Consider the following 11,871-nt stretch of genomic DNA (forward strand, 5'->3'; position numbering starts at 1 on the left):
CTTTTTTGTCAATGTGCATTATTGAGATTTGAGATCATTGTTGTAAATTGTTATGAAGTGAGATTATGTGAAAAGTGTGTGAGCCCAATTATATGTAAATTCTTTGTTTCGTTATCTATCATTATATGTGAAAAGTCTGTTCAAAACAGATCAATGAATGCAAATTATGTAAATTCTTTGTTTCGTTATCTACGGATTCTAAAAAATCAAATTAGTATTAATTGTTTGCCGTATATAACTTTTGGTCATACACAGCAAATACAATTAGAATACTATACGGTATACAATTTTGTGGTGGATATGCTATGCATATATAAGCATAGTATATATGAATCGTATCAACTGTACAACCATTACGAACGTGTTGTTCAGTGTTGTTTGTTCACAGGGGTCAAGCAACATCATAGACTCCCCACGTCCAATCAACTACACAAGAGGGGATATCAATCTCTTATGAGGTGTGTGTTTGGTGTAAAGAGCAGAATGAAAATATCGAGCATCTACTTACGGCCTGTCCAACTGCTTTGGAGATTTGGAGAAAAATTGGATTGTGGTGTAAGATCAGACCAATTTTTGCTTTTCAGGTTCATAATGTGCATAATTAACTCAACAATCTAGTGGGAGATATAAGACAAAAAAAATGATAAATGTCATTATATTGGTTTCAAGATGGAGTATAAGGCAAGCTAGAAACAAGGTGGTGCACAACAAACTCAACATCTCTGCTCGACAATCTTTGAAAAGATACAATGTTTGACATATTTGTGGATTAGAACAAAAACAAATAAGATGAAGCTTGATTGGACTAATCGGTGTAATAGACCAAAATTGTCCTAACCTGTATCTACATTTTGTATGATTATCTTGTATGTTTATCTTTGACTAGCTCTTTGCTAGTTGTGTTTGAATAATAAAATCCACCTTTGCTGTTCAAAGTTTTTTAAAAATAAAAAATAAAAAAAATCAGTTACATATCAGTATTGAGATCCCCTAAAGTTGCTTTCAACTTTATTGATAAAGTTGGAAACATCTTGACTTTAGATTCAAATCAAAGGTCAAAATTCAAAATTTATCTTTGAATCTTGACCCTTTATTTGTTAGGATCTATTAGGGAATCTCAATCCTATATACCAATCTTTTGCAAACTCATATCCTTCCTTCCATTTGGTATCATTCATTATGAATTTATGATGTCCCCTTTCGGATTTCCCAAGTTATTGCTTTCCCTTTTCATGTCTCGATGTCTTCTTTTACAACTTACTGCTTCAAAATTTCATTCACCTGTACAAACACTATCAAAAAACCACATAATTCGTATGTCCCAACATATACTACTTTAATTATTTTATATTTTTATGTAAGCCTTTCTGGCGAATAAAAAGTTTCCATATGCCTCGCAACATTCAGTAATAAAATCAGAAGCTATGTTCTAGTATTCAAGTGCTCGTGCGATCTTAAAATGCATAAAAATAAGCAAATGAAATACCGACTGCCATAACCAGAAATGAATATATGAATAAACTTAAGGCTTATTAATATATATTAAAGGTTCTCGTATAATTTCCAACTGAACCATGTTACAAACTAAAAGTCTATAATTTGACTCAAAACCTATTCTTAAACCAAACAAAAAAAAAAAGCCCAAACCTTATTATAACTCTTTAACGCATATATCTATCAATGATTAAAAAACCAAAACTCAATCCAAGAAATAATAGTTCTTCTCTATATTTTTGTAAACAAACCAGCGCAAGCTACGGGAAGAATTTAGAAGGCACCCTTGGCCTTAGGGACCCGAAAATCAAGAAGACGACCGGTGCTAAGCACATATAACAAAGCAATGGCGGCAATGGTGGCAACAACTGCAAGCGCCACGTTCCCCCACATCTGCCACCGCTTCTTGTTTCTGTTTATAATGGGTGGAGGGATGGGCTTTGGCTTCAGCTGCTTTGAGAAGAAATGAGCTGGAGGCTTTTGCGTCTTTTTCTTTGCATTCTCCTTAACTAAGGTTTCGATCTCCTTAGTTGTAGCCTCATTTGAACTTTCTGAGCTGGCAGGTTCCTCTCCATTGATGCTTCCATCACCTGCCTTCTTCTTTTCCTTCTTTCTCAGACGCTTTTCCTTTTCCTGCATTTAGATCAATACTATTAACATACTGCTAAACTAATACTGTATGATTTATCACCAAATATGCATATCTACTTAGTATCTTGTTTATAACGATTATGGCAGAACATATAAACAACAAACAAAAAAGCTTAAAGGAAAACAGCTCAAATGAGTCGATAGCTGTTCATTGTACTTTTAAATGCGTAAACTTCATAAATGTCTTATTCAAAAATTAAATTACTACTATAACAATATCATTTTAGCAACCATATTTGATTGGCAAATTAGGTAAAATTGTCTACAAAAGAATCATAAATTGGACAAGAAGTGTTCACATAAGCATGGACCAAACATATCAAAATGTATACAACCACCACCTATTTTGGCCCTTTAACCTACCCACATCTTACCACCATCGGTATGAACAAACCCCACTCAATGGATATACTAAAAGGACCATCATCTATTACACCTGTTTGTGTGAGCAACCCCCTTCCTTGTGTTCATGGTAACAATAACTCAATAAGCAATAGTTATGCAGAGGCCACCCAAACTTCAACTATTCTAACCAATGTCGCCTATCAATTAAAACTTTCATATAGGCCATCCAAGTATGCATCTTATATCATCTATCATGTAATATGTTAAACTTGTTGGTTTTTGAAAACACTCGAGTAATTTTTATCTTTCGGCAAGTATTTGGTCCTAATCGGTATAAACGACATAACATACATAGACGGGAAATGTATATAGTTGGCCTTAACCAAAAAAAGTTGTATACTCAAGGGGCCTCCACATACATCATCCATTACTATATGCCTTTCCTAGTACCTATTCCTAACTTAAAAGCAGCAGCAAGACACTGGAAAAGGAACATTTGTACAACACTATATGTATGTTACCAAAATATTGTACAAAGCAAAAAATTATTCCAAGAAAATATTTGCCCAATACCCCAAACAAAACCAAATGCAGAACTTGAACTTTAATCCTCATAATACTACCAGGATCTAAACTGACGAGACAAATGATTCATGCTTGCCTAATTTGATAATGCCAAATCTATGTGTCATGGCATATCATTAAGCAGAGTTTTTCACTCTACTTAGCCTATCAGCTATCAACTTATATACACTTTGTACGAATCTATGTAAAAGTGCTAGAAAGCAGAAATACTATTTCCAAATTAGTAACTAGATCCTTTGGTTGAACCATAAATGCATCTAGTCAAATAATTATCAAACTTTAACCAGAATGCACATCAATTCACTACCAAATACCATTTGACATATACCCCAAGTAGAATCTTTTTTCTACCCGTAGTCATGTCAATGGTAAGACTTTGATCAGATAGACAAATGATCAAACTACCCAACCCAACTACATGGATCATGATGTGACTCCTTAGTCAAAAAATCATAATCTAACCCATAACCATACTAATATATCACGCATAAAACAGATCTTTTTTCCTAGCCCTTAGCCCCCCCCCCCCCCCCCCCCCCACCCACCCATTCCCCTACCTTGCACACTTACCACCACGCCTCTATTTCCTTTGATCTTCTCATTTCTGTCTTTTTTTTTAAAAATATATCGAGTCTATTTGTAAAAACATTCTGCAACAGTTATTCTAAGTTTTTTGCATAAACAGATAAACTGTAACAATGAAAATTGATTTTTTTGAAAAGAGTTATAATTTTATAAGATACATGACGTGAAAGCTGACTTGTTTTGCCATCATTTAATCACACTAACATTACAAAAAGTTGTCGATCATGTTAAAAAGGAAAGAGTGACAATGAAACCAATCAACTTTTACGACGTCAGTTTTATTATTATTGACATTATGGACATAAAGTCAACGCAAATTGTCCAAAGACAAACTTAGGCCTACGCACAAAAACCTTTTGCTATTACACACCTTGATATCCTTGAATGACTCGATAGATATGGGTATTATTAGATTAAACATAATACTATTTACATGCCTAATGGGAAAATGATTTTTTATGTATACCCGCATAAAAAAGGAAAATGCAATGTTAAAAGAAACCAAAATAAGTCAAATGTACCTTCTCTTTCTGTTCGGCTTCCTTGCGTGCCCGCAGCTCAGCCCTCATTTGGGCCTTTTCAGCATTTCGTTTTTTCCTCTCTAAAGCCTCGGCCGCCTTGGCCTTCTCTTCTAATCGGCGTTGCTCTTTCAACTGGGCTGCAATTTCTTCATTTTTCAATTCTTCAGCCTTCTGGGCCAACTCAATTTCCACTTTTGTCAGTGTACTTTCTTCCTCCTTTTTATCGTCTATTGACTTATTGACCACTGGGAAACCGTTAATTGATGCCACGTCACTTACTAAAGAAGATTTTGCAGGAGCTTTGGTTTTCAAATCTTGGTTCTTTTGGCTTGATACATTTTCAATAGACTTATTATTAATTTCTGCATGCTTACTTTCGGTTGATGAAACAATATTGCCTTGTCCAACAGCTGAAACTCCCGACACAGACGTCATTTGACTTGGAGTAGAAATCAGACTATTATCAACTTTTTCATTTACTTTAATGGGCAACATAGGTGACCCATCATCAGGAACAAGTGATCCTCCACCCAATGCCCGTTGTCTTCTGGCTGCATTCATATTGCACCTGCTGACGTACTCTTGTCTGAATTCATCATTGTTGTTCCACCGTTCCATAAATGCCTCCACCTACAGAAAATGACGTATTAATCCTAAAATTTAATATCTGCTTACGTATGTATCCTTATTTCCGGGAAACAATAACTCGTGTCATTAATTAATTTATATAGCAAAGTCTGCAATATAAATTTATTACTTAAGCAACCTGATTTGCGCACAAACGATGAAGTGCATCTTTATCTCCACGCGATTTAAACTTCCTTGCTGCAGATAAATCTTCCTTATACAGACGAAAATTTTTGTTCTGCATAATAAGTAGCCAAAATTCATTATTTTCATAATTCTGAGCACTTGGTTTTGTATTAATAAGAATTTCTAATATCTAAATGTAACAAATTAAGAGATCTGTTAAGGCACATTAAATGCAAAAATAGTAATCATATCTCCTCACAATCACATGCATGCGTAAGCAGTGTCTATAATTATGGTGCGTGAGTAAGCATTATCTATAATTTATGTTAAGTCTTATTGCAAGCTTACAATATTTTCAAAATGTAACAAACTTGAATGTGATCATACATGCTCATAACCATTATTCGAGAATATCTATCACAGCATATTAATGTTTATGGAGTAAACATCACAAGCCGCTGTGAAAAAAATATAACTCTATCCATTGGCAATCTTTACAAAGGTTTAGGTGGCATTTATTTCCAATCGGGTCTTAATATTGGTAAGGGATTGATAGCAGGGTGGAATGGGAATAACAACCAACTTCTAAACTCAACCCCTTATATGCTTTTTATGACCCCGGGATAGATAACGAAATTTACAACATCCTCTAAGGTATAGTTGTAATCGAAGTTCTCAAGACCATGTTGCTTAAAAAAGTCCGATAATATCAATATAGATTGATAATACCTTTGAAATATAACAGTTATAAACTTGAAAAAAAAAAAACTATCTTTCATATAAACCAAGTTATTCAATAACTGATTCAAAGAGAAACAAGTCTTTATCAGAAAAAATCAAAGGGGTTTTGTGGTTGACACATACGACAGCATGGCAGGAAAGATATGTATATAGTCCTTGATAAAAGCCCATTGAAATGCAACAGCATTTTTATACAAAAAGAAAACAAGATAATAATGCAATCAATATCAGATATTAATGGCAAACGAACGACATAGGTCACCAACCATGCTCCTTACATCCAGCTTATGAGACCATCAAAAATTCTACTAGTTTCTGTAGTGATTATATAAGAACCAACTGGATTCCTTCGATGTGTTTTACAAGATATCATCCAACTACAAGATATCACAATATGAATAAAATTTATATTCTTCACAACACTATGAATAATTTCCTCTTGTCAATAGTAGAAGTAAGTGGTTCATCTACCCAAGATTACAAATTTACAACAAATATTTTATATGCTCCACCATCTATTCAAATGTTGAAAGCACGTGTTTTCAACAAATAATAAGATCTAGGTAGTTTTAGGTTCAAGTCAATCTTATTTCCATTGTATATTTTGCGAAATTACTATGCAAACTATAAAAAATATGATTAGATGTGACATAAAATAGGCGACACGCTATTCTACAACTGTATATGTGTGTGTCTCTACTCTAAATGAGTAAATTCATTTTACTGCCTCTACTTATGGAGATCCTATCCATTTACTCGTAAAACAGATTTACCGCTATGCAAAAAGGTATATTCATCCACGGATCAATTGTGTGGTCGAATACATTAAATACAAATTCACATAGTATTACATGCTTTACTAATTAAAATGTACATCCATTTAGTTATGCACTTATGCATTCTTATATAACATATTAAAAAGTCAGCCTATAGTAGCCATCTAATAGTATAACTCCAAAGAATAAGAATTTAAGCAAGCCAATACAAACAGCTCTAAATATGGTATCCAAAAGCTGTTTAAGAAGGTTTGCCAATGCATAATTCAAATCATTACAAATGTTTAGGTCCCTAATAATGTGATTATTCCATATATAAGAACTATTTAGAGACAGAATGACACCCATGACTACAAAATTAGGAGACTTGAAAATGTATCATTGTTCACTGCAGATCTATATGATGAAAAAATTCGCAACAAACCTTGTCATATGCTAGTCTCTTCAAACTATTTAAGTGAGCATACGCCTTTTGGCGAACGTCATCCGCAGCTCTGAACTGAGCTTGCAGTTCTCTTTCCCTTCTACTATCCTCATCGTACTTTTTCCCCACTGCATTGACAACAGCTTCTGCTTTTGACACCTTACTTTTTAAGGAGTCCAGTTCCTTCCTTAAAGTCTATATATAATAAAAACTAAATAAATGATTGAGATCCAATAGTTCAGACTAATAAGATAATAAATATATGTTAAGCCACAAAATAATGAATGTAAATAATGATAAAAAAAATCAGTTAAGGTTGACTGTGCTTTAGAAGATAAACTTTTGAAGGGGTGGGTGGTCTCAGATATTCATACTATAGAGAATTGGAATACAACATGTTTTGTATTCCGTTAGCCAAAAATTCTTATATCTGATCATTTGCATCCACATTGGTAAGGAATGATCATTTCTTTTATGTAACAAATCTGATGGAATCCAAGAGAAAAAAAACTTCTTAATTTGGTCAAGCAAATATGATTATATGAAACTCCCAATTCCTTCAATATAAACATGATCATAAGCTTAACAATCATACTCTCTCCATTGCACAAAAAATATATAAGTTTGATGAAATTTTGGCTATTTACACCGTACACTTATATCACAAACTTTAAATAAAGCAGCAAACTGATTGTAGTGTAATTGTTCTGCACCACATAATAACTATTGATTGCAGAACTATAGAAAGAGATACACCTACCTTCATAAGCTCCTCATTTTCATCTTTCTTGTCTATAGCCTGGCGAACTTCCTCCGGGGTTCCCATGTTTTTAGCTAGTTGATCCCGAAGAGCCTTAAGCTGTTTAATTTCACGAATGAATTGCTTTTCATCTTTTAACACCAATGTTTCATGTTGTATCATATGCTCTAAACTCAGCATCTGCTTTAAGAAAATAAATTCAGAATCCTATACTAGAATATGCAACAAAAGTTATGATCAAAATTGGGTCAGCATTGAAAAAGATACGACTCGTACCCTGCCATCAATATCTTCAACAGACATAGCATTCTTCAACCTGTTGATTTCATCCTGCACAGAGTCTATTTCCTGCCGCTTTAATTTAACCAACCGCCTTGCTGCGGTCTCCTCCAATCTTGCTGCCTTATATGCCTCATTGTGGGATCTCAACACATCCTGTAGAAGGAAACATCAAGCTAGAAGCATGAATAAAACTTCTAAATTCATTTCAAATTTAAAATATGCAATCGATGATTTCAGGATTTCTCACCCTTATTTTAATGATCTGATCTCGGATAGCATCTCTGAGGTCTGTCTTCTCCTTAACTAGCAACTGTGCATCTATAATCTGTTCCCTAAAACTTTCATCCTCAAATCGAGGAATCCTGATCAAGAAGTTATATGCTCGAACCTCAACTTCTTCGTCTCGTACAGCATCGCTTACAGAACCATCTACGGAAGAGGTAGGAATCTCATCACTGACATCCATGTCTTCCACTTCTGGACAAGACATTTTGTCGCTGTTTCTATCTCCATGTGAACCATCGACATTTTGTTCAGGAATGCCACTGTCATTACCGCAGGCAAACTTGGCATCCCCATTTGGGGCATCAGATGAAGAAATCATATCAATCTTACATATACTGGGAAGTGTCTCGTGACGCCCAATTGAACCAAACTCGATAACAGCTACAGGTGTGTCCGGGAAACTTAATGTGGAATGATCTGCAACAGGAACATCCGTAGCTAGAGTTTCTTTTTCGGGATCATCGGGGACATCGACATTTTCAATCTCAGTTCCAGAATCAGCAGAACAATTCTCTTTAACCAGATCAGCTACTAATTCAACAGGAGCATCCTTATCTTCTGTTTCTTTTTCGTTATCGTCAAGGACATCAGCAGTTTCAGTTCCAGTTCCACAACCCATGTCTTCAGCAGATTCGTTCTCTGTACCCAGATGAGCTACAATTTGAACCTTCTCTTCTACTACTGTCAAGTCTTCATGATTAGAAAGAGCATCATTGTCCTTCTCAGCTAGCAAATCTTCATTATTGCATTCTGATTTCACAGGATCACTCGTTACAACAATTTCAGCACTTCCGTCCGTTTGGAAGCCTTCTTGAGGTTTGTCACTGCAATTGCTGACTTCAGATTGAGACCTTGTGTTATCATGTGAAACGGGCTCAATGTTAGTTTCTGTCTCTGATGGTACTTCAGCCTCATTTGCAGATTCTGCTGTTTTATCCTCCAAATTCAAGTATCCTTGTACATTGTCCGTAGCCAGTATCTGAGATTGCTGAATCTCATCCTCCTTTTTGACCTGCTCCTTCAGCTCTTCAGAGTTCGCCATGATTTCTACAGATTCTGTAACTTCGACAAGAGTTTCAGAACTTTCTTCTGCTTGCTTCTCAAACTTCTCTTCTGGTTTTGCCAATTCACCATCAAACCGTAATGGTACACTTTCATCGGCCTCTGTTCCAGAAATGTGAATCTCTCCATTTTCCAAAGTTCCATCAAAATTTACGACTTGCCTATTAGCCAGATCATCAGCGTACACAGACATCACAGCTCCCGAGTCTGGATACTCTGTAGATTCTGTGGCAGATGCCCCTTCAAATTTCTTGTCCTCAAATTGGTGAGAAGCTGATAAGGACTCGTTTACATGCCCGGACCTCATCCCATTGCAAACATGATTTAGTTCAGGTTCTACATTGACCTCTAAGGCCTTACTTAACAACTCATGTTCCTCTTCTGGCTTTCCATTTGATTCCATAACTATGGAACTATCATCCACTTCCTCCGTAGGGTTACCGGTAGGTTCTGACTCATCAACTGATACCGGACATTCTTGGTTGTCTAATACATTGCCAACTGACACTTCACTATCTTGTTCCTTGATTGCACTGCCACAAGATTTTAGCCCATCAGCTGTAGCTTGGCTTTCCAGATCTTCAGATGGGTTACCAGACTCATCAACTGTTACTTGAGCTTCTTGCTCCTTCATTGAACGTCCAGAAGATTCTGGCTCGTCAGCTGTTACTTGAGCTTCTTCTTCCTTCATTGAGCTTCCAGAAGCTTCCTGCCCGTCAGTTGTTACTTGACATTCCAAATCATCAGATGGATTCCTAGACTCGTCGACTGTTACTTCACTTTTTTCCTTGATTGAACTTCCAGACGATACTAACCCATTGACTGCCACTTGACATTCCAAATTTTCAAATAATTTACCAGACCCATCAGCTATAACTTCACATTCTGCTTCTTCAACCATGTCGCTAACAGACTCTGGCCCATCGAAGACCATCACTTCTCCATTTGTATTCTCAACTGGAATGGGGGTAGCAACTTCGTTGACTATATCAGGTGTAGAAACAGACTGACTGATTGTCACCTGAGACTCCGAACTCTCTACTGGATTCTGAATACACTCTGCATCAGAATCAACTGCAGAAACAACATCTTCTCTTTTAGCTTCCACATCATAATTCTCATTACCATCTATTGTATTGGTAACATCAGGCAAAGAAACCGATTGACTGACTGTGTCTTGAGACTCTGAACGCTCTACTGGATCCCGAATACACTCTGCATCATCCACATCATGAATCTCATTACCATCTGTTGTATTGGTTACATCAGGCAAAGAAACCGACTGACTGACTGTGTCTTGAGACTCTGAACCCTCTATTGGATCCCGAATACACTCTGTATCTGAACCAACTGCAGAAACAAGATCATCTGTTTTAGCTTCCACATCTGCGATCTCATTACCATCCTCCACCGTTTCTTCCTGTATAGCCTTCCCAACAAGACCTTTTACATCCAGATCAACACCATTACTCTCCGCCGACTCATTCACATTAACAACAGATCCATTCTCGAGACACGCTTCCTGTGTAACATCCTTAACCTCATTCTCAACATCATTTGTCTCCAAATCCAACTGATCACCAACACTAATCCCTCCATTCTCTTCCTTCTTAAATAAGTCAACTTCCTCAACCGAATCAGATTTCGACACAACATCAACACCTCCATCGCTCACAAAAACGTAACTCGAATCATCCGATTCGTCCTTCCCGTCCCCACCACCTCTATCACAATCACCATTCCCATTCACATTACTAACATCCAAACTATCCTCAACCTTATTAATAACAACTTCATTACTAACTAAATCATTACCAGCCGTCATTATCAAACTGATCTCTACAAAATCATAAATTAAACAAAAAATTACACAAATTTTAAACAAAATTCACACACAATTATGATCTTAAATTACACATAATTACATAATTCAATCACATCAAAATTAACTAAAAATCATAAATTAAATAAATGCAGCTAAATTAAAACAAAAAAAAAAAGATCCGAATTGTACATACCGGATTCGGATTCGGTATGATCCAGATGCGAAAAACCAGATCGAACATAAACCGAATCAGAATCTAACGGATCGAGTGACGTAACGGCACTATCGTAATTTGACAAAACGAAAAATGCAGAATTATTATTATTATTAATTATTTTTATAATTTTAAAATTATTGTTAGTATTATTGTGTTAATTCGAAAGAGAAGAGAGATTGGGGGCGGGAGATCTCTCTTTCTCTTTCTTTTTCTTATTACTTTCTGTTAGTTTCGCTTTTTAGATTTTGTCTGTGTGTGTGAGGCTGTGTCTAAAATATATACTTATAAACACACACACAGAATATATATAGATATATATAGATACAATACAGACAGATATTATTTATTTATATTTATACATAAACAGAAGGAAGAAGAGATTAGAGTTTGTATATAGTGAGTAGTGGTGGTTTTGCTGAAACGGAACAGCTGGCGGGGAAAAATAAAAACCTTTTTGGCCCTCTTTTTCTTCACGTCTCTCTCACTAATTCTATTAAATTTTTATTTATTTATATTTATATTTTTATACTATTGTAATTGTAATGTAACATGATAATTCTTACGA

The 11,871-nt window shown here is 35.5% G+C and overlaps 1 protein-coding gene across 1 annotated transcript; it reads right to left on the reverse strand.

Moving 5' to 3' along the window:
- Positions 1–1,511: 1,511 nt before the first annotated feature.
- LOC122585759 lies at positions 1,512–11,583 on the reverse strand. Its single transcript, XM_043757916.1, has 8 exons — positions 11,283–11,583; positions 8,165–11,103; positions 7,912–8,070; positions 7,636–7,815; positions 6,876–7,070; positions 4,948–5,046; positions 4,182–4,811; positions 1,512–2,127 (listed from the first exon to the last, which is right to left on the reverse strand). Exons 2-8 carry the CDS (start codon positions 11,087–11,089, stop codon positions 1,768–1,770), a joined length of 4,548 nt encoding a protein of 1,515 aa, XP_043613851.1. The 5' UTR covers positions 11,090–11,103; positions 11,283–11,583; the 3' UTR covers positions 1,512–1,767.
- Between the last annotated feature and the right edge of the window lie 288 nt (positions 11,584–11,871).

The sequence above is a fragment of the Erigeron canadensis genome, chromosome 1, assembly GCF_010389155.1.
Source record: "Erigeron canadensis isolate Cc75 chromosome 1, C_canadensis_v1, whole genome shotgun sequence".
Lineage (NCBI taxonomy): Eukaryota > Viridiplantae > Streptophyta > Magnoliopsida > Asterales > Asteraceae > Erigeron > Erigeron canadensis.

Bases quoted from the DNA above. Each gene is read 5' to 3' on its own strand.
- LOC122585759 (XM_043757916.1), bottom strand. From the start codon at position 11,089: ATGACGGCTGGTAATGATTTAGTTAGTAATGAAGTTGTTATTAATAAG. The intron at 5,047-6,875 runs GTTTGTTGCGAA...CTTATTATGCAG, and splicing joins AGAGACTAGCATATGACAAG to AACAAAAATTTTCGTCTGTA. The intron at 2,128-4,181 runs GTACATTTGACT...ATCTAAATGCAG, and splicing joins AAGCCGAACAGAAAGAGAAG to GAAAAGGAAAAGCGTCTGAG.